At 32.9% G+C, this 24,319-nt stretch overlaps 1 protein-coding gene across 1 annotated transcript; it reads right to left on the reverse strand.

Moving 5' to 3' along the window:
* Nucleotides 1-942: 942 nt before the first annotated feature.
* Nucleotides 943-23,538, reverse strand: LOC127730002 (outer dynein arm-docking complex subunit 4-like). Its single transcript, XM_052238008.1, has 11 exons — nt 22,780-23,538; nt 17,040-17,171; nt 14,287-14,440; nt 13,987-14,045; nt 13,091-13,460; nt 11,319-12,065; nt 10,625-10,832; nt 9,113-9,199; nt 8,166-8,362; nt 3,896-3,964; nt 943-2,464 (listed from the first exon to the last, which is right to left on the reverse strand). The coding sequence occupies exons 1-11, from the start codon at nt 23,203-23,205 to the stop codon at nt 2,061-2,063; spliced, it is 2,853 nt and encodes a 950-aa protein (XP_052093968.1). The 5' UTR covers nt 23,206-23,538; the 3' UTR covers nt 943-2,060.
* Nucleotides 23,539-24,319: the final 781 nt, after the last annotated feature.

Below are 24,319 nucleotides of genomic sequence, written 5' to 3' on the forward strand. Positions count from 1 at the left end.
TACTTAAGACACCAATACCGAGCTGAGAGTAATAGCAGTTACTGGAAGTTAACTCAAAGCCAATAACAAATAATAAAAAAATACGAATACAAGACTAAAATATCAATCAGTACACATTCAATTGAAATGTGAAGTTTTGTTTTGGTGTGGCTAAACCGTCTCGATCCCTCCATTTTGATATTTGATACTAGTACTGCTTAAATCTAAATACTAAAAACTCCCCATTCAATGCACCTTGCATCAATCCAGTGGTTGTGGGGAAAGAGACGAAGAATATTAAACGCGAATATAACTGTTGTGTTGTTGAAAAACCTGTGTTTTTATAAGATAAAAAGATCTGGTATGATTGCCAATGAGACAACTATCAACCAGTGACCAAATGACATAGGAGCTAATAACTATATAGTTAACTACTGTATGGCATTCAACAATGAGCAAAACCCATACCGCATAGTCAGCTATAAAAGGCCCCGAAATGACAAATGTAAAACAATTCAAACGAGAAAACTAACGGCATGATTTATGTACAAAACAATGAACGAAAAACATAACGTGACATACAGCAACAAACGACAACCACAGAAATAACAGGTTCCTGACTTGGGACAGACACATGCAGAATGTGGCGGGGTTAAACATGTTTGAAGGCGCCAACACTCCCCCTTTTCTATTTTGGTTTTATTGTGTGCGGGTTGCTCACATCGACATGCACTCCAAATATCTTCTTTTTTTTAGTCGGCTCAATCATATAGTAAGAAACAGGCTAATACAACGTAGATGTAGGATATATTGCAATCTTGTAACTATTGTCCATAGTCATGCATATGCAAGTAAAGATCTAAGTTAGACAATCCATACACAAATTGACGCTTAGTATCACAACAACAAAAAAGTCACGTATTCAAATATAATAGCGGGGTATGGTTATAAATGAAAACATGCTTTAGTAATAACTTATATTTTATTGAAACAATTAAAATATAATGATACGATACAACTTCCTGTTAAGTGCAACCAATAGTCTCAGAGTATTACAAAAGTTTACCATTGTCCTTCTAGTTTGAGTTTACCCATTGAAATGTAAGGGTGTATTAAGAAATTTACTTTTGCACGCTTTAATAAATTGAGACTTGAGTATTACACATATTATCTACTTACATTTTACATAATTGAAGATGCATTATTACCAAAATTGATAAATATTGAAACAAAATCAAAATAAACAAAAGCAAGCCATTTAATGCATGTACATGCCGAATGTGTTTTGGTAAAACATGTTTAAAAAAATAGATAATGATAGAAGTGGACAACTAAAACTTTTTTTACGAAACGAAAAGTAATACAGAATCGAAACTATTGGTCAAAACTGAGATCATAAATAGTACATTTTAACCATGACGTGTATACTTTTCCTTTCTTTAACTGCAATTTATGTTAAAACACGATGATGATTACAAATGTATCTCTAGTAAGTTTAAGTGTGCGAACTTGATTTCAGCATCATAAAAATAGTCATTAGAAAGTGCTTAAAACGTAAGAATACAAAATGTTTGAACATTTTTTAAAACATATATCACAGGCATTACACATTTAACAAGTAAAAGAATATAACATAACAAATGACACAAATTGCTGCGTAATTGATAGGTACAAATATAAAAAAATCAATCATAATGGACCATGTCATTGATAACCGAAATTCGAAACGAAAGTTAATGACACTCGATAAAAGGAAATATTATAATTTATTCATCACAAATATTCTGAGGATTTTACATCTACTTTGCTATCGAAAAGTTAACAGATTCAAAGTAGAAATAAACTCAGAAATCAATATGGCGACCACTAGATTCTGCTTTTATGATATTCTTCAAAACTCCGAAACGAAAATGAGTTTTGAAATATCGAACAGGAAAAATATTGGCACAATTTAACAATGTAACAGTGAAACGATGAGCAGATCAAACAAATGTTTTACACAGTTTATATAAAACAGTGTATAATGTATAATATATATATGTATAATGTTGCGTGAAGACAAAACATATGGCCTTTTAGAATCATCCCATTGCGGTATTGCTGCGCAGAATGTTATATGCACTTGGTACAATAGATGACCTCCCCATTGTATTCAAATTCAACATGGACCCCATTTCGTTCCGAGAAGTTCTTTCTGATCTTAGATTTGCAACAGAACCAAACATAGAGGTCTCCATCTCACTTCGCATTTGGTCCAAGTCCAAATGTAAATTGTCAGTATCATATCCTGTCTCTGTAAGTGATACGTCACCATCGTCTTCCGGTATGTAAATACTGGAATAATCGGACATTTCAGCACGTGACTTTGCATAATCGGCCCTGTTTCTGGACATGAATTCCTGCTGATTTCGCTTCATTTCTTCTACAATTCGGAGGTTTACATCCTGCAACGCTTCCCTGATGGCACCTTCTGCCTTTGTGTCTCCTGAAAACAATTGTTAAAACTGTATTACAGTTACTGATCGCCGTATTTATAACTATTGATGATTATGGCTTAAAATAAACACGATAAAACTAAAAAAATTACATATGTAAAATTAGCTATAGGTAAATTCAAAATGCACTCAAATATGTTCCTTACTTCTTATATGTTAAGCCTAGTTACTTTACATAAAAAAAACTTGTCCTCTAAGATATTTATATACATTTAACAAATGTATTACACACTTTTTTTCTATTATGCATATGCCTTTCCAGTTCTCAAACATACGTATGAATATTCGACGGCAAACAAAAATTGAGGAGCAATGTATGTGTGGCATAACATGGCTCGCTGACGGTACCATCAGTATGATCCTCTTTAATGGGAATTTTCCTAGGTATGGTGTCTTGTTTTTGCTTATTTTCAATGTTTGTGTAACTATGCTGTGCAAATTTGTATTTGTACTTTAGAATTTTTCACTTTCTGATCGTTGACATTTTGAGTGAACATCTGTCGTCGCAAATATTTGCCATCCGTCTTCTATAAAATAGTTAAGTAATTTACCTTATTCAGTCCTATTGCAATTATGTTGAGAATTGTTTCAGATGACCCGATCTGGTCGTCCTATATTCACGTTAGCATTTTCAGTTCATTCTCTGAGGACCATATGTCCTGTTTAAGCTCCCTTTCAGAAAGTGGTATGTGCCAAAGTTTGTGACTTTTTGAATATAAATTAACCCATAGGGTTCAAATGATAACTTATCAAAATCACGAATTTCCCCTGACTTCTATGTTTTATTCACTCCAAATAAAAATGAGGGAATTCATAAAGGAATCGACATGCGTTTCTTCTCAAATTTTTGGTTTAAAATGAAGATAACATTAGGAATGTATGTCAAAGTGATTAATAGGAGCATATATGGTACTGAAGAAACCATGTATGACAACTGAATGGCATGCAAAGAGAAATAGTTGTATTCCAATAAAGTAGAAAATATCTGGGTAATTTGAAAAATCTAACAAACTGAGTATGATAGGAGCTCGACGTACAAATCTGGCAAAAAAGAAAAAAAACAAGAATGTGTCCATAGTACACGGATGCCCCACTCGCACTATCATTTTCTATGTTCAGTGGACCGTAAAATTGGGGTCAAAACTCTAATTTGGCATTAAAATTAGAAAGATCATATCATAGGGAACATGTGTACTATGTTTCAAGTTGATTGGACTTCAACTTCATCAAAAACTACCTTGACCAAAAACTTTAACCTGAAGTGGGACAGACGGACGGACGGACGAACGAACGGACGCACAGACCAGAAAACACAATGCCCCTACTACTATCGTAGGTGGGGCATAAAAAATGAAAAAAATCAGGCAAGAGAAAAGCAGCAATGTGAGCAATTACTAACTATTTTGTTTTTGTTCTCTTACCTTGCATGCGAGCTTGGTCCAGTGCTCTCTCAAAAGTATTGAAGGCAGAATGGTATTCGCGCAGTTTTACTGAAAATAGATTGAGTCAATATTTCAAAGATGATATATTTTAACTTATTGAAAAAAATATATTAACAACTGGTCGTGACATGCAGGTAACAATAAACAGAGAATTATGAATTTGACGTTTCAATTATCTTTCAAACTAGATCGGATGCTTTCTCTATAATTTTCACAGTTTGCCGTCAGAATTTTGAAATCCCTGATCATTGCAACATGCTATATAAAATCAGTAAAACTAAAACGAGATTCTAAATACGATTGACAAAATAAAACTATGTGTATAACGCATTAACGCATAACTACACACTAACATTTTACCACACGCGACAGAATAATAATCCACAGACAATATAATACAATACTATAGCGTCTATATCTTAATACAAAATACTAGACTATATGTGCCATTGCTAACACCATTCAAAACTATAACACATGACCCCTTTCTTATAATATCTTTTTATCAGCAGCAAATCTATCACTTAAACGACCTTTAAAAAAACACACAAACAAACAAAAAAACAAAAAGTGGTTTGACGCAAGTTTACAACAAGCTCGAACTAACTTGCTTAATTATGGAAAAATTTATTCAAGATTTCCATATGATCCAATTATCAAAAATCACTTTTATAAACTGAATCGTGAATACTCCAAACTAAGGAAATATAAATACAAACAATACAAACAATCATTGATTAGTCAGCTGGACTCCTTGCACGAAGAGAATCCAAAACTGTATTGGAACTTAATTAATGAACTACAGGAAAAAAATGAAACACAAAAAAAATGTGGAGTACAACCATCAACTTTGATATCACATTTCCAAAAGTTGTCACAACTGAAAGGTGAATTTCAAAGTAGATATACAGAGCTATGTGAAAAACTGAAACAGTTAGAAAACTCAAAATGTTTCAACGAGTTGGACTCCGTTATCACTGAGTCTGAAATATCCAAAGCCATTTCACACTTAAAATGCAATAAATCATCAGGCTTGGACAACATTAGTAATAATATGATAAAGAATGGACAGACTTTCCTTTTAAAAAGTTTTCAACAGATGTTTAATACTTGTCTGTCTTCAGGTATATACCCAACATCTTGGGCTGAAGGTTATATTACACCAATTTTTAAAAGCAACGATACAAGTGACCCTAACAATTATAGAGGAATAACAATAACAAGTGCAATTGGAAAGCTTTTTAATAGAATATTAAGTCTAAGACTGGACAAATTTCTTCAAGAACATAATATTATACATGATAGTCAAATTGGATTCACAAGGAAAGCCAGAACTGCAGATCATATGTTTATTTTAAACTGTCTTATTAACAAATACTGTAATTCAAAAGAAGGTAGACTGTTTGCCTGTTTTGTTGATTTTCAGAAGGCTTTTGATACTGTTATACATACAGGGATCAAGATTAAACTACTAGATATTGGGGCTGGGTCTTATTTTTATACAATTATTAAAAGTATGTATGAAATTAGCAAATCATGTGTCAAAATTCAAAATCAAGTAAGTGATTTTTTCCCATTAGATATTGGAGTCAAACAAGGTGACAACCTCAGTCCGGATTTATTCAAGATATTCATAAATGATTTGCCCAGATATTTGTCAGATACTAGAGACCCAGTTAATGTCAATGACAAAGATCTACATTGTTTAATGTATGCTGATGATATTGTTTTATTATCTACATCAGCTGAAGGACTACGAGAAAAGCTGGGAATGCTTGATAAATTTTGCAAAGATTGGTGTCTCAATGTGAATACTAATAAGACAAAGGTGCTGATTTTCAAAAAGGCAGGCAGACATGTAAAACAGATATTCACATTTCAGAATATAAATCTGGAATGTGTTTCAAAATACAAATACCTAGGTTTATATTTAAGCTCATCTGGTTCATTCAGTTATGCTCAAAATGAACTATACAAAAAATCCCTGAAAGCTCATTTCAAATTAAGGAAAGATCTTTTATCACTTAATCCTGATGTAAAAACAAGTATTCATGTTTTTGACCACACTGTAAAACCTATTTTATTATATGGTAGCGAAATATGGGGGATGTTTAATTCTCTTTCCTCTAAATGTAAGAAGGAAGATATATCTTTTGAAAAATTATATTCAGGTTTACCCTGTGAGAAACTTCATATAAAATTTTGTAAATTTATACTTAGGGTACACAAGAAAACAACAAATGCTGCAGTGTTATCTGAACTTGGAAGATTTCCAATATATTTTAATATTATAAAAGGAATGTTATTGTACTGGTATAGATTAGAGAATTTAGGTAATAATTTTCCTCTATTAAAAGAGGCATATACACAATCAAAGACACTACATCACATGAATATAACATCATGGTATGGTTCAATAAATGTTGTTTTTAAAATACTTGGTATTGACTATACAAATGCCATAAATGCTCCATTTTGTGAATCCTTATACAAATTTAAGAAATATATACAAACCAAGCTATCAATATTGTTTATTAGCTGTTGGAAAAAACAAATAGATAAATTTTCAGACAGTAAACTGAAAACCTACCTTTTATATAAAACAAATTTTGGTTTTGAAAAATATCTACCATTGATCAAGAATTTTGAACTTAGAAGAAGTTTTACTAAATTACGTGTATCTTCTCATAGATTACAAATAGAATTAGGTAGATATCAGGGTATTCCCCGAATTAACAGAATATGTAATAAATGTTCTTCCAATACTGTCGAAGATGAGGCTCATTTTCTATTTGATTGTAACAAATTTGAGGATGATAGAAATTGTATGTTAGCTAGTATTGCAAAATATAATTCTTATTTTAATCATATGAGCAGTCAAAGCAAAATTATCTGGTTATTTAATGTAGAAAATGTTGAGTTACTTAAAATAATATGTAATTTTATATACAAACATCTTCCTTAGTGAAGATTAGTTAAAGGAAATCTATGTGTGTATATACATTTGATTGGACATAGAAAATTATATTCATCTGAATATCACAAACATACTAGCCGATTAAAAAAAAAAATAATAATTGTTAAGATATATTATTTATTCAAATGTTCTCTTATATCCTTGAGGCATCGTCCCCTGGTATCAACTGCATTCAAGTTACCTATGATGCTTCCTTGTTTGTTTTTGATACAGGTAGGAAAGAGACATTTACACACATTTTACATGCCTATGGCCCATAAGGTATCGCCCCCTGGTGTCAGCTGCCTTTAGGAAACCATAATGCTTTCCTATTTGCTGCTGACACAGGATGAGTCATGGACATGCTTAATTTCTACTTTCTTTTTGGCTAATTATTATATATTTAATTGATCCAACTTTTTGTGTACTATACATATGTGGATATCTATTTTTCTTTTTTTCTTTTTGGGCTGCTTGTTTGTTATCTATATCAACCACACTTGCAATAAAATGCATTAGTATTAAAAAAAAAAAACATACTATAGATTCTTTATCTACGTATTCTTTAAGAACTTAAATAGTTCTCGTTTAACTTCTTTTTTTTTTTATCTCATTGTTTGTACTGTATTATGAAAAATTATTGATGTTGTAATGTTTATGCCCTTTGGGGCCCATAATTGGAAATAAAAATATCTTATCTTATCTTATCTTATAATATTCTATAAAACTCATAAGAAAACCCGGGGGCCTCGGTGGCCGAGTGGTCTAAGTAGTCGAACTACTGTATCATTAGCCTGTCAACACTGAGGTTGTGTGTTCGACTCCCTAACGTGGAAGTTACGCTCGACTACCATCTTAATAGACTAGGATTGTCAGTTTTCCGACCGAAGATCTATGGTTCTCTCCGGGCACTCCGACTTCCTCCACCAATAAAAACTGACCACCACGAAATAGCATAGTAGTGCTGTCAACATTGGCGTAGCTTACGTTGAGGCAGCAGTTGCCTCGGTTGCCTCGTTAAAAAAATAATTTAGAAAAATAAAAAAAACTGTTTTTGTCACAAAATGCAGCAGACTCGCTACTAAACCAACTTGTATGTCGTCTTGTTGCCGTTATTGATTCATACCCTTTGGGAATTGTGCAAGAATTATGGAAACATTTCCCTCCGGAAATCCTGACCCCTTTGCAGTAGTTTTCTAAATATGTCGGAGTCAACAGAAATCGACACAACTGAAGCTGAAAAATTTTAATTTAACACCCCACTTGAACTCTGGAACTGACAGTTTTTCTTACCTTCTGCAACTCCCAACAGAACACTAGACTGTAACTGGTAACTCCATTCTACAGCTTCCTCTGCTGCCTCTAAGGAACGCCGTGCCGCTTCACGTGCAAATTCAAACTGTTGAAGGATCAAGAAACAGTTGCCAATCTCATGATATAACCAGGCTGTTTCCAATCGTGTAGCACAATATGGAACTTTTCGGGAAAATCTAAAAATGTATTATTTTTCAAAATAGAATATTGTTCTTGATTATGTTCTATAAATATACATGTATTTCTAATTATTAAAACACAGCCAATAAGGTATTGTTCATTTGGTTCAGTAAACGAAATCTTAAAAAAATAATAATAATATATTTCTAGTATATCTTTAAAAGGACATATATGTATACTAAGCATGTATCGTTGTATTCTTTTTTTTAATGTCCCTTATCAAGAATTGACAACATTGACAAAGAACAAAATTTAAACGAAAAGGATTATGCACAAACTTAAATAGAACTTAGAACATAAACAAAAATATAAAAAATTGATCCAGAAAATAAAGAAAGACATTATGCACTTCAGTTTGAAACTTTACTAAGAGGTTTTCATCAAATATATGTACTTTTAGAATTTTATATGTGGTGATGTTACATCTTACAAAGTCTATCCGAATTATTTTGCAGAGAATTCCTCTCAAACCGGTTCTAGCGGCCGTCCTAAACTTGCAGTGAGGTGATAGATTTGTTGCTCCGTGTTGAAGGCATCACTGTGACTTTGAGATGAAGAACAGCAATACAAACGCTGTTCCTTTGCTTTTTGTGTGTGTTTTTGCTGTGTATGTACTGATGTTGTGTCATGGATGAAAACCCCATATCCTTTGTGTTTCTATTATATGACATTTTATCTGAAATAATCTTTTAAATATTGAGATCAACAGTGGATTGTTATAATTTTATATCGGCGCTAAAGCTTACAGCTCTAAAGCATTTTGATGTTTTCCTTGCGAAACATAAACTCTTCCTAGGTTTCCAAGGGCTCTTGAAACCATTTCTGTGTCGTCACTGGAACAGAAAGACATTACATTATTATTTCAAACTCATTTCTGAATTAGTTTTACTACATATGATGAGATTGGTTTAATTGCCATTGCTGGACTCTTAGTCAATGAAAGTATCACACACACACACACACACACACAGTTCTGAGTACTTCAGTACTTGAATGATCCTTAACGTATATGACATTTTTATATTTTCAACTTTTGATACGTTTGAGCATGAAACATGTTTATGGGATAGACTTCATCATGTAACTTCGAAGATAATAGTATAGGGTTTCAAAATCGTAATTCTGAGTTGAAAAAAAGTTGTGTTATTTTTGCACAATAAAGGTTCTTACTCCTTCTGTTTATGCTGTCTTTACGAATTTGGCTAATTTCTCATGTTACTTTTTGTTGTGAGGCTGCTATTTGTAAGGGTATTACTTAACACATACATACATTTTGTTAAATATGTAGTTGTTATTTAATGCAGATTGAAACTCCTAGGAAAGCTTGACATTGGAGGTAGTGACTTCAGTTTATACGTCATTGAAATTTTCAATCTTATATCTGGGAGTTGTGGATGAAATGGGTTTAAAAAAATATTACTTCTAGTTTTAAATGGGAGAGGAATTTCATATCGTCCGTCTCAAAGTTGTTCGCTTTTTAATCTTGTAACTCTGTTTCGATACGGCTTTAATTTGTCTCGTCCATATCTATCAGGTAGGAAATGTAATCAAAAGCAAAGCTATTTAATTCAAATGAGAATTTCTGATGCAGAAAACTGATATGTACGATTTTCGTGTACGTAAAATAGTATAGAATACAATCAGTTTTGACTAGTGATACTTTCCATTTTGATGAAGAAAGCGAAAGATTATAAAGGGATATTCAAACTCATAAGTCGAAAACAAAAACTGATAATGCCATGGCAAAAAATGAAAAACGACAAACAGACAAACAACAGTACACAAAACACAACATGGAAAACTAAAGACTGAGCAACACAAACACCACCAAAACCCCGCAGTGATATCATGTGCTCCGGAAGGGTAAGCAGACACTGCTGACATGCACATGGTGTAAAATTCGCGATTTGTTGAAAACGATTGCTCATGATTAGCCGGTAAAATGTCTAGCTCCTCTGTCATTAAATGTTTTCGAGAGTCATATAATTTTAAAATGTAAATTCAATCTGATTCATGTGGCCAATTGAAAGAATAGTGAAACCTTTGCTTATTCAATACACGAAGGCAGACACTTTAATGCACTAAGGTATGCGACATGTTGCAAATACATATCAAATACACTGGGTGCTTAACATGTCTGGATATTACACTATTTGTAAGTAAATATTGCTCTATTTATAAGTAAATAGTGTAAGATTTATAAGTAAATATTGTACAAACATATATCAGATGAGACTTAATCTGCAGAAAATACACACCTTTCTTCACCTAGTTGTAGATCTCGTTCGTGATGACGTAAGGCCATTTCAAACTCTTTGTTTTCGATAGCAGAGTTTCCGATGTAGCTATGGAGTTTACCAACCATTGACATAACGTTCGGAAGAGGTTCACCATCAAAGGTTGTAATGGTCTGTAAACATGCTTCAGCTCTCTGGGAACAGTCTATGTATCTGGCATCTACATATGCTACAAAACATATTTTTTTGTAGTTTTCAGTTTTAAATAATATTTGATTTATAACACATTTTTTTTATTTTTACTTACTACAGACTGATACAATTTTCAAATCCGTAAATAAACATTGATATGTCTTCATATCCATCTTTCTTCTAATAGGCTTTCTCTTACTATTTTAATGTTCTGTTCATACAAAAACTAATTATAAGGATGTTCTACCCCAGGTGTAAATGGCTTTAGCCGTATTTGGCACATTTTTTACGTATTTTCTATGCTCTTCAACTTCGTAGTTGATTTGGCCTTCCAATTGTTTTGCTTCGAGTGCCACTGCTGAATGTTTTGTGGACAAAACGCGGGTCGGACTGCGTAACAAATTATATCTTAGTCTGATATTGTTTATGAGTTTTACTATTTTTAACTCCATTCTTTGTATTGAAAAGTAGTCATTATTATAACAATTAAAACAAATCATTTATATTTTATTTTTAAACTTACCAATTTCAATGTCTTCAATTTCCTTATTCACGAAATGTATCATCTGTTGTCGACGTTGTGCCTGCTTTTCTTTCTTGTCTTTTTTCATGTATTTCACGAGCCTTTTGGATGACATTTTCCTTGGAGATGGCGATTCCTCTTTTATTGGTTCAATTTCTTCAAACGACATGTGATTTTCACCATAGTCACTGTTTCCTCTGTATGTTGTAAAACTTATATTTAATCCTGAATCCGTATCGGAATTCTCTTTATCACTTGACCGTGCACCTTTACGTTTTCTTGCTCGTCTCACAGACGGCTTTTCGGTTTTTGGTGGCGTAGGCCGTAATGGACTGAGAGATTTCTTGTTCTCATTGTTTTCTATTAATTCCATTTTCTGTCCTTCTAACACTGTTAGAAACCTACCCTGGTTATTTGTCTTTCTATTTGAGACTTTAGCAACTTTCTTTTGTTCCAAGTATCTGAACCACGAAGCAGGTTGTTTAACACCAATTTCAGACCTTTTTGTGTCCGACTTTGATGATTTTGCATCAACACTAGGTCTAGAACCACTGCTTGTATCTGATCGTGGTGATGTCCTTTTATCCAGTAGTTTGGAAGGTTTTGGTTGAGGTGGTGGTGGTAAAATTGGGGCTTCTGGTGGTAATATACGGCCTTGACGTACCCAATAAAGCACACGGTCATAGAGGAAATTTAAACCATTTTCTGCCATGTTTGACAAACTGATTGATCCAGAAGGGAGTTCTCCTAAAACAAAATACGAAGATTATGAATGAAAAGCATATAATTAAATTCTGTAATTATTACATATAAATAAGAAAATGTGGTATGAGTGCCAATGAGACAACTCTCCATCCAAGTCACAATGTATAAAAGTTAACAATAATAGGTCAACGTACGGTCTTCAACACGGAGCCTTGGCTCACACCGAACGGCAAGCTATACAGGGCCCCAAAATGATTAGTGTAAAACAATTCAAATAGGACAACCAACGGTCTAATCTATATGAAAAAACGAGAAACGAGAAACACTTATGAATCACACCAACAAACGTCTATATGTATTTAATATGTTAAACTTGATGTTATTTTGGTAAACAATAATCAGTCAACAACAAGATAGTGTCTTTCATGAGTTGTATCAAGATGCTACATGGAATAAGATGCTACATGGAATAAGACATTTGCTTAGAATTAAAGCCGTGAATATATTACCTTATTCTGATGTTGATGCAAATAACGCCATGTGTTAGTATGGAAAGTCACAAACGACTGTTGAAATGATTTACAACAAAAGTAAAAGCACTTCTATTTTGTTAGAACGAGACAGTAAGCATGACCATGCACAGTCCATCAAAATTAATCCAACGCTATAAAACACATGTACATGTATGTTTCATAAGAATTCAGACTTTTGACTGGCTGACAACAATAGGAAGGCATTCTAAAATCAGATTTCATTTTCAATAAAATGCAGCATTCATGACAACGTCACAACAATACATAGGAAAATAAATGAAAAAATTGATATAACTCATAATTTCACGGTTGTTGCATTAACATGTAATTATAAAAATTGAATGCTTCTTTTTGTAATTTCATAGGGTTGTAAAAGCGTTGATGATGCGCACATTTTTAGTATGAAGCTCTTCTTACAAAATGTGCTTCTGTCAACGTTTTTCCACACCAATAAATTTAAAAAAGAAGCATTCAATTCTTAAATATAAATATATTTACACATGGGCTACAATTCGTATTTTCATTATTACTTACCAGCCTGTTCAACAAGTCTTTCTAAATATTGTTTGTCATTATACATTCTACCCAACAGTTGTTTCATTCTTCTTTCTGTAATCTCTCCGTCATTCGTTTCCTTTTCGGAACCGGAAGCTACAGAAGGTTTCGACAGCGATTCCATAGATCCTTTGAGGTGTTCCATCCTTAGCAATGGGTTAGCCTGACGATGTCGAAAGCTAGGAGTTGGAACATTTCTAGGAGTTGATGTTTTGCTCTCTGGTGTATTACTTGTATAAGTATTGTTCCTGACGTTACGAGTAGTTGGTGTTCCCATATTCCTGGGAGGAGCTGTACTCTCTTTCGATGTATTTAACTTCTTCTTCAACTGAGGTTGGACGTCTCTTTTCTATAAGCAAAAAAAAAACCACACTGCCATCAAATTATCAACTTTGTTTAAACTATGTATGTCGATCGACGTAAGTATTTTTATATAAAAAAAGAGTTCAAAATGAGTAAGTTATGGTTCTCCATATAGATAATGAAGAGATCTTCAATAATTTATGTTACTAAATATTTGCAGCTTAGGTGTATAAACAATTGTATAGAACATACTGCTACGTATATCATTGGCAATAAGGACTTTATCTTATAGAAAAAAAAGAAATTTAAGTAGCCTCTCGGAAAAGTTCCACAACAGCTGAAAGATTCAAAGGCCTCTATAATGGGAAGTTGGTTGAATATCCCTCATTAAAATTTAACATATTTGCAATAATAAAAAAATGAACGTCTTCAGGATAGATTAAAGTTACCATGTATTAATGAAATATTTAAAATGAACAACCATTGGTTTATTACGCTTAAAATACCTGATGTATTTTCTGGTTAAAAAAAGTGTTTTTACTGTTTATGTTGTCTAATGCTAAAAGATTTACCCTTTTTGTTGGATTTCCATGACTTTCTGTTGGCACATTCGATTTCTTCTTTGTTTTTGCTGTAAATGAAGATATATATCATGATATAAACAATCACACTAAACTACGCTTTTGAGTGAAAGTTCCATTACTTACATGAACAAAATTGTGTAACAATGTGTTTTTGCCCTTCTGAATTTACGTTTTTTTTTAACTATTTAAATGATACCATGGAATTTCATATCTTATGAAAATTTATCATATAGCAATTCAATAAAAAACAACACGATGGTCAATATGAATATGGTCAATTAAACGTACCTGAACCATGCTTGTTTAATGCATCTTGACTTTTAAAGATACCATCTTGGAATGCTTGGATATCTGGTCTTTGTTTATTTCCTTTATTATAATAGACCAATGCCGTATCATACTCTCCGTCAATGAAAAGTAATTCAGCTTTCTGGAAAAGTGCCTGTAATTAAAAAAAATTTGGCATCTAGTTATTGTTATTAAATAGATTACCGCCTATCCACTATTTTCTCTTTTTCCAGTTGCAGTCTTTGGCAGTTTTTAGATACCATTGAACATTGTAAGAAACAGTCATCTTACTATTGTTTAAATCTATAATATTCACATCTTGTGAGGACACTAGATATCAGAGTCAGATCAAATATCTCGACAAGTTTTCTGGTCAAACAGCTGTAGCTACCTTCGCTATCTTCCTATAGTAGCAATCACATTTTGACCCTGCTTTCTAACCACAATCCCGTCCTCTTTTCCCAGAATGTGACCTACGGGACTTATTACCGGATTTGTTCTTTAGTTACATGAGCAACACGTAGGTGCCACATGTGGAGTAGGATCTGCTTACCCTTCCGGAGCACCTGAGATCATCCCCGGTTTTTGGTGAGGTTCGTGTTGCTCAGTCTTTAGTTTTCTATGTTGTGTTTTGTATACTGTTGTTTGTATTTTGGTCCTTTTCTCCTTTCGCCATGGAGTTGTCAGTTTATTTTCGACTTTTGAGTTTGAATATCACTTTGGTATCTTTCGCCTCTCTTTCAAATTAGGTGCCGTTTTTTTTATGTTCTTGTTTGAATTTGTCGTCATTCTGTTGTTAGCGGCATTGTGAGAGGTTCTTTTATTGCGTGTTTTATTTTAAGGACATATGGTATGTACGTAAAAAGGGTTTTAAAACCCCACCACATGTTGTGCCTATACCAAAGAGAGGCGAAAGATACCAAAGGGACAAGTCAGGTTATCTGAACCATGTGTTTTTCGTTGTTGTTTGTCTTTGTTCGTATGTCCAGGTTTTAAGGGGGGGAGGGGGGGGGGGGGGGTCGGGTGTTGGTTCTTGATGTAGTCTGTGTTCTGCTATTGCTAATTTTATGCTATTCCTGCTATCCACTTTTTATGTTTTATTCCAAATATCAATACTATTATCTGACATACTGATATTTGTTTATATTTTGGGAATGTTGATAGATTTGTAATACTTTTTAATTTTCGAATTTAAAAGGCCAACTTTATCATCAGTTTTACCCAGGTGACGCGTCGCGCATGGCCTTTAACGTATTAAGTATGAGTATTGGTGTCGCGCAGAATCCTTTTTCTATAATAAGAATGTCTTTTATCAAGCTTTGTTTGTAGTTTTACATGTGACTGTTTCCTTTATCCGTTTCTATTTATATCGATTTGATTCAGTTGCATTAAAGTGTAAATTTGGTTGTTATGAGCTTATGAATCACATGCACTGATTACCTAAAGTATGCATTTGTTTTGCAGAGACTATTTCCGCCAAAGGGTTCGTTATCAAGCAACAATTTTGATTTATTTTCACAACGAAACATGGCTTATATTTATTAATAATCCAAAGCCGTTATAATCCAACATATATAACATGCCAATGTTTATTTTATTTCTGGGGCATAAACAAAAAAGACACTAGGGTACTGAACTTGCTTAATTGTTACAGAGTAGTTCCGCAAAGCTATATGCAATGTTGTTTTTTTAATCTCATTAGGATTAGCATATATAACACTTTCGTGTAATTAAACAAACAATAAAATAACATTACAATGAAATATACAACAAAATAATCCAATCATTTAACAGTTTATCCCTTTAAAATCAACAAAAGACGTTACTGTTTACCGCATGACTAATGACTAAGTCATAATGGCAATACAACAAAACATTATATATATTAAGAGCCAAAAATATAGCTTATATGAATATGAAATATTAACAATAGAGATCACGGTAATGCGTGTATCAAGTTGCAACTGCAGCTTACATGTATGCCAATTTCAAAACATTTCAGATACATGTATATCATTACATATAAGCACATTATACTTTTATAAATAAATTGATGCATAATTGGAGACTTAAAAGGACTGTGATGTCGCTAGAAAAACACATATGTATAAAATCAATACGACAATACAGGACTAAATTAACCCCATAAAGAACAAAGATGAGCTCAGTCACAACTTATCGCAGATAAACAAAAATTACATGTAACTAAAACTTGCAAAGTGCAAACTAATAATATCCTCATCCGCATTTGGTATCTGTCAGATTGCACTATAGTCCAAGCCAAACCAGTAATTCTTAAGACCGGATACTACGAAGATTCAAATTAAGTGTCATAATGGGGTGCATCGTTTTTGTGTGCTATGCTATCATTGTGGATATAGCGTAATGACCAAGAAATCAAGTTTTAAGATTATAAACTTAAGAGACTCTGTCACTTTTGTTATTCAGATTCCAAGATGGTGTGTAGCTGTAACCCATAAATTCATCGCTATAATTATTATATAAAAAGGACTATCACTAACACAAACTGACAATGCCATGGCAAAAAATCAAAAACGACGAAAAGTCAAACAACAGTTCACAAAACACAACATAAAAAAACTAAAGACTGAGCAACACGAATCCCAACGAAACCCGAGGCCGATCTCAGGTGCTTCGGAAGGGTAAGCAGATCCTGCTCCACATATGGCCAAAATGTGCCAAAACCGCAGAAATTTCCTAAAACATAATCATTATGAGCAATGTATACATACCTCGTGAAACAGGGGCCCTAAGCTTAGTGCCGTTTCTACATCTTGCATCGCTTTCTTTCGTTTTCCCATTAGTTGATGACATCTGGATTTAGCTACTAGCGTTGACATTTCATCAGGAACTAACTTTAAAGCCTGGAATAAATATCAATTAATGAATGATCCTCGTTATTTACATAAAACATCTATGGAGTTTGTTTATACTGTCAATGCAACTCTACTCGTATCTCAAATGAAGGATTGAGGACATCATGGGTGAGTTGACATGAAATAAATGTGCGAGATTTATGAATCAATGTTTCCTCAAAGTAGCTGTATCGCGAATCTTTAATGCTGTGACCTATAGTTGTTAACTTAAATGTCATTTGGTTTCTGGTGGAGAGTTATCTCATTGTCAATCATACCACATTCTTATTTTCATGTTAACATATTTTCAGTCATTATAAGAATAAGGAGGTGTGATATGATTGCTTATGAGAAAACTATCCACCAGAGTTCAAATGAAGTGGATATATATCAATTATAAGTAACCATAATATACGGCCTTCAACAATGAGAAAACCCCATACCGTGTAGTCAGCTATAAAAAACTGTATGTTTTGCAATTTTTGTAATAAACATCTGTTCTTTGAAGCTGTAAACGGTTGTACAAAGGACTGATAATCTTGGTAGCAAGTTCCATTGCGCTATAGTTTGTAGTTAAATAGAAATTTACATTGTATATTAGTTCTTATTGGTTTTAAGTTGTTTTTAATGGTAGGTATATATATGTGTATTTCTCCTTCTTCTGTCTGAAGTTATAAGAAGATCTAATGGGTAATTTGGTAATTGTTGGTGTATAATATTTTATAGAAAACCACTAGTTTAGTGTGTACGCGTCACATTTGAAATAAAAACTATCGTAGATGTTGAATTATATCTGAGACAGTGCTGGTCACTGATTGTGGAATAAATTACATGTGTAGCGAGAAGTACTGCGTTGTACCATTTCAATTTGGTTAATTGTTTAATTAGTCCATTAAAGAAAATTTAGTTTGCCACAAGAGATCCTCAATTTGCTATATCAATATAGATGTTGCTCCTAAAAAGTTGTGTATTTGTTTCTACCATTTCCTGTTAAATTTCATTTTACGAATTCGCTGCGATATTCATAAACCCAATTAATATATTATAATTGTATGTGTAGTGCTAGAATTTCATTCTATTGTTTTAATAAAGCGGTGACGTTTTTTTTTATTGACGAATTCTAATGAATTTTTTGCATGTATGCACATCTATTGAAAAACGATTAAAGCTTTGTCAAATTTGCAAAGCTGTCATTTTTATCTGATTTGGGTTGTTTTCGTGAATGTATAAATTGCGTACCTCGGCGAAACGACAAAATTTGGAACAGGTCGTATTTTTATATTTTCACCTCTTATGATAAGTCGTTGTACCGTTAATGAAATTCTTAAAATGCATTATTGTGTGCAATAAGATCGCTCGCAGACTTGTATTATATATCATCTGTACACAACATACCGTCAATCATAAAATATTGATATCAAAATTAATTTATCTACCGAATGAGAATCATTGAGTAGAAATTTGTTTTTCAGCTCGACTCAACTCAAATACGAACTTATTATTATTATTATTATAACTCTTAACTGTTATTTTCGACCCCTGAACTTTCAGCACTAGGTCATTCAAAACGAAACTATGCTTAAACTGACGTAGCCCTTAACAGACAGTAATAAAAGCAGCTCAATTCATAGTCTTTGGCCATCGGCAAACCTCAAACTTTACGGCCATCGATGAACGCGTTCAATTTTCATGAAAATAGTGTCACGTCGGCGTGTTTTCCCCCAAAAAAGTCGGTCAACCAGACAATCTGAACATTGGATCTGTTACTCATCATAATGCATTAAAAAAAATCAAAATTTGCAAACACTATGTCTCGACGAAAATTGACTCAGCAACCGTTTTTTTTTATCCTTGTTATTATTAAAGGACTTCTAGGGCATCTACTTGGAACTTAACCGACTGTACTTATTACGAATATGCACGTCGGTGCGAACAATTGAGCGGCTGTCTGTGTACCGATTTTTGGTCGAGGAGAGCTACTAATTCAAAAAGTTAATTTGATGGTCTCATTTTTAATATTTTATCTATGACACCTTTGATTATATAATATATGATATTAGGTTTCAATTTATCTTGCATTAGGCATCCAGACTAAATACAAGACAGAAACGTTAAAATAGATGTATTATCGTGACCTGACTTAAAAATAATACTGTAAATGTATGGTATATAAAGACCAAAAGTTTACTTACAGTGACCAATATTTCAGGCCTATTTAAGACGATCAACTTAGCAAAAATATTCACTGTTAAATGTCCAAGCGACCCAATTCAGTTGGCATTACTAAAAAAACGGAACACAAAATCATGTCAACTCAAATTTCTGGACAGATGGTAGCAAAATAATGAACAAAAATGATTTGAGCAATCATATCCTTCGATGAATTGGAATTACCGGAGAAAAAAAAACCTTTTTAAAACGAATGGATTAGTTGAAATCAACAATGTGACTTCTGCTAAATTAATGTTTTCTGGTGAGCAGAGGGCGCTGCGATAAACAACTTTCAATGTCAAGGACGTGGTAAAATCTCTTTTATTCATTAACAGATTTGAATGAATGTTTTTTGGCAATATTCAAAATTTCATAAAACAAAGAATAATCCATCTCTACATGAACATGAATGAGAAGTATGTCCGACATACGTGTTATCAATAATTTAATTTTAGATTTAAAATATTCGTGTCCAGTAAATTAAACAAACAATTGGTTATTCTGATAAATAGCTAGATAAATAAGTACAAATAAACTCTTCGAGTAATGAAATTGCACTCGATACATTTTCACTATTAATCTGAAAACATCGAATATTTGAGTTTTCAATTTGTAGACAAACTCTAGTATAGTTTTGCCTTGTCAATGCTTATCATCTTTATATTGAAGATGATGATGATGGATGGATGTATAACGTCAAGCGGGGAATTAATTGCATATTTAGGACGAGAACATGTTAATGTAATATGAATATTAACCTTGTTTTGTACTAGACCGACACGCAGAGTCGAATTTTGAACGAAATAGTTCACAAGGTTGCAGTCCGCAGGAGATATGTCACCCTGCACGGACACATTAATCCGAGCCGACCAGTCTTTGCGCTTACTCCTTTAAGACGCATGCTTAGCGGAGAAGCAGCAAACACATATTTTAAAGCCTTTGGTTGGCACGGATCCACGCCCTCCAGCACTCGAGGCGAACACGCTACCAAAAGACCACCGAGGCCGTCATGTTGATGAATGTAGTGAGCAACATAGAAAACTAAAATGAATCAAATTCACCTTCGAATTGTCTAGAATTAACGTATTTTGTAAATATTGTCTTTCAATATATATCTTACAAAGTTATGTTTAGATAAGGAATATAATGTCTTTGAATTACTTACAGAAATACGAAGCCTTACGCAACAAAGTAATGCGTTGATAAACAATATACACGTAATCTATAAACTGTTAATTATTTTTCACAACTTTTAATTATTCTATACAATAATTATTTAAACAAGTGATAAAATTAAATCGATGAACAAGAACTATAATTGTTTTGACAAACAATATAATAATGTGTGTAGGCACTTCATCAAGTAGGAATTCCTATTAGTTTTAGAAATAGAGGTTTAAAAACGTATCAGAATGTTTGCATTAAAAGTGTCAATAGAATCAATTGTATTTACATTAAATTTTTGTCGATTTGAGATTAAATAAATCTCAGTTGAAAAACAAACAAGCGTCAGCGTTTTCATGAATTTTTCTATTGGCGTACATAGACGACTCAATGATTTTGAATACACATGCGGTTATAGTTATTTTGCTTGTTATCGACACTGATGAGTATTGTGGTTGCACAAAACGCCTTGTTCAATTTGGAAATTAGCAAGCTCTCCGGATAAGCATATGAAATAATAAAAAACAAACAAACTAATATGACGTCCATTTTCACGGAACTAGTACACATTTTTGTTTCGGGGCCAGCCGAAGTCCGCCTCCGGGTGCGGGATTTTCTCGCTGTGTTGAAGACCCATTGGTGGCCTTCGGCTGTGTTTTTTACTCTTTGGTCGGGTTGTTGTCTCTTTGACACATTCCCCATTTCCATTCTCTATTTTAATATAACTAATTGAGGCTAAGACAACAAAACTAATTTATCCTTTGGCCTATTAATAGTGAAATAAAAAGAAGACTTTTAATTTAATTCTCTGATTTAAAGTTGATTTCCTATCATTGAAAAATACAGTTTAGTGAATATATGTTGATGGCATCTATTCGTAAAATAGGATATTAGAATTACAGCTACGTCTGCTTTATACGTTGACTCACGCCTAGAAATCGAAAGTAAAGGTTGGCAGCGAACAAGCGCGGATCTAGGTTTTTGAAAGGGGACTGAAAGACAACGTTTGGAGTGGAACTTGTATAAAGTCTATGCAATAACCATATATGTAGCTCCTTAAGGGGGCCCGGCCCCCTGGCACTCCTAAATCCACATCTGGAGGTCTTAAAATAAACGAGTAATCAAAGAGAGGAATTTACTTTTCTTTGTTTTCAGTTTGTATATAACAATCATTACAGTCAGCAGAACATGTTTATACAATAGAAAATTTACAGTAATATTTTTGATTTACTCAACTGACGCGTTGATGACCCAAAATATTTCCTTTCGCTTTTATTTTCTTCCCATTTACCATTTAATTAACATGATAATTGTTTGTTTATTTTCACATACCCTCGTTGGTAATGAGAAATCAGAGTTTCAAAGTTATATAAGAAGTGAATAGGTGATAAACACTCTTAGTCAGTTTGTTTGTTAAATTAATGTCGTCAATAAAGATACAAGAATCGATTCAAACACAGTCATGATTCAACAGCTTGAACAAACAAAAACGTCATTATGACGTAATTTTATCTCACTTGTAATAAAAGTTTGTTATCTGCATAAATCTGACTTTGAAGAAAGATATCTCTTAGGTTCGATTTTATGGTTTTACTGTATATTATATCTACATTTATGGCATTTTGTGGTAAATACGGAAATGGACACTGACCCACTTTAATTTATAACATTGTGGACTAGCTATTATCTATCCTCTAAAGCAAATACAAGATCTAGGGGCTCTTTTCACAAAAACTCTTATGACAAAAATTGATCGTAAGTTATACTGAAATGTTCATGACTTACGAGTATTTTTTATGATTTTTTTGTGAAATCAGTCTCTAGTTAGTACTTGACTTTTGCATCGATATCTATTCGTACATTTGTAATCTTGATTCTGTAAAAATTGAGGATATAATTTCGTTTTTAAAATTTAATTGCTAAAAATTTATATTCATGATCATCTATCTTTGTTTATTTATTTATTGACAAAAGCTGCTCCAGTCATACTGCAGAAAAAAACCCAAATGAATTATATCTACTTTATTCGGTCTTTACACATACCAAAAAAAGTTTATATATGAAAACAAAAATGTATTTATGTAGTAAGCATACTTTTCCAAAAATAATTATACCAGATTTATTACCTTATTGTATAAAAGACGATGCGTTAAATTTAATGAAGAAAAAAAACATCTTCTTATATCTATCTATTTGAATATTCAGATATGCTGTTAAATTAAGAGTTGTAACTGATACTGACCGATGTGTAAGCATCTAAAGCCTTGTCATATTCCTTCTTCCGTAAATATTCGTCCGCATCACGTTTATATACTGCAAACATATGGCCTCTTCTGTCATGATCTGGTTTTTGGTTAGATTTTACAACAGGTATCTTCGGAAGCTGTCTCGGATGCTTAGGAACAATCGGAATGGCTGGATTTTTATCGAAGTTGTTTGTATCCTGCTGCCCAGTCAATGGAGCCTGTATTGGTCTTGGTACACGAGGTAGAGATCGGATTTTGTTTGTTACATTCGATCCATCTCTTGGAGGCGGAACTGGTGGCAGAATCCGTGATTGTTTTGACAGTGGAGGCTCCTTTACTGAAAATTTTGGCACTTGTGGTAGAAGTCTGGACGTTGGTCCTTTAGGAGTCGATGAACGGGGATTTAGAATCTTTCCCGTCATTGTTTATCGAGAGAGAGAAAAAAACACAAAATAAAAAAATACACTTATCACTAAATGGTAATTATTCACAACTTTATCGATATATCCTTGATAAAAACACAAAACTTGTAATATTACTATGATTAATCGTCATTTTGTTACATTTTATCACACCTGTCTCCGTAAGATTTCTGCGAAAATGTTCCTTTTATAAGAAAAAAACAATATTCCGTTTTATTATTTCACAAAAACTTTAAAAGGAAAATGGTGGTTTATTACTGTATGTCGCCAAGGCACTTTTCTTTGTTTCAAGTGTCTCATTTCCATAATTTTTGGCGTAAAACAAAAGAAAGCGAACAATTCTCCAATTTCAGTATTTAGATACTTCGGGTGGTTTAAACGAAATGTGTCTGGTCAATCGCAACATTAGTTTTATTATGATCAGTAAGAGATTAAACTGTTCTGAACTTTAAATCCGCGAGTTTAACCTGCCAATTAAAAAGACCAACGATCATATAGATTTATAGTTTAAACATTACTAAAACAAAAGTGAGAAATATATTTTTGTGTATTGCTTTTGTATTTGTCACGAGGTGAAGTTAAATGTCGAGACAAACACTATTAAGCCCGTATTACTAATCAATTTCAAAAAGCTTTTAAAATGAATATTTATAAAACATGACATAAAAATTTATATTAAATGATTTTTTTCCCAATTCAATGATGGGTTGGGACCTTTTTTCCTCTGTATACTATAACCAGCAACGTTTTTATATAAACTTTATAATAAAATCTAAGATCGATAACCCAGAGCTTATAAAAGCTCTAGTACACGGGAACTACGGACACTTTTCACGTATGAAGACCATCCTCAAATACTAACACAACACTCATTCGTAGAAAATACAGATATTTTTTTTAGGTACGGATTCGGTTCAGAATACATAAATGTATGCTTGTTTAGCCTAGCTTTCGGTCTTGAATTTCCAGTCCTTCAAAATTTATAAAAGATATTCTTTTGTGCCAGATTCAGTAAAAAATACCTAGCTTTGCGTCTGGAATAGCTGTGCTTGTCTGTAATTGGCAGTTTATACAAATTAACATTAAAATGAAACGATAAAAAGGTTTCACATTC

This window comes from Mytilus californianus, unplaced genomic scaffold (assembly GCF_021869535.1).
Source record: "Mytilus californianus isolate M0D057914Y unplaced genomic scaffold, xbMytCali1.0.p SCAF_2, whole genome shotgun sequence".
NCBI classification, from domain to species: domain Eukaryota; kingdom Metazoa; phylum Mollusca; class Bivalvia; order Mytilida; family Mytilidae; genus Mytilus; species Mytilus californianus.

Excerpts from the sequence above, each read along its gene's own strand:
- LOC127730002 (XM_052238008.1), bottom strand. The coding sequence starts at position 23,205 with ATGACGGGAAAGATTCTAAATCCCCGTTCATCGACTCCTAAAGGACCA. Across the intron at positions 17,172-22,779 it reads CTTTAGATGCTTACACATCG|GCTTTAAAGTTAGTTCCTGA; the intron begins GTCAGTATCAGT and ends TATTTATTCCAG. Across the intron at positions 14,441-17,039 it reads TAGGGCCCCTGTTTCACGAG|GCACTTTTCCAGAAAGCTGA; the intron begins GTATGTATACAT and ends TTTTAATTACAG.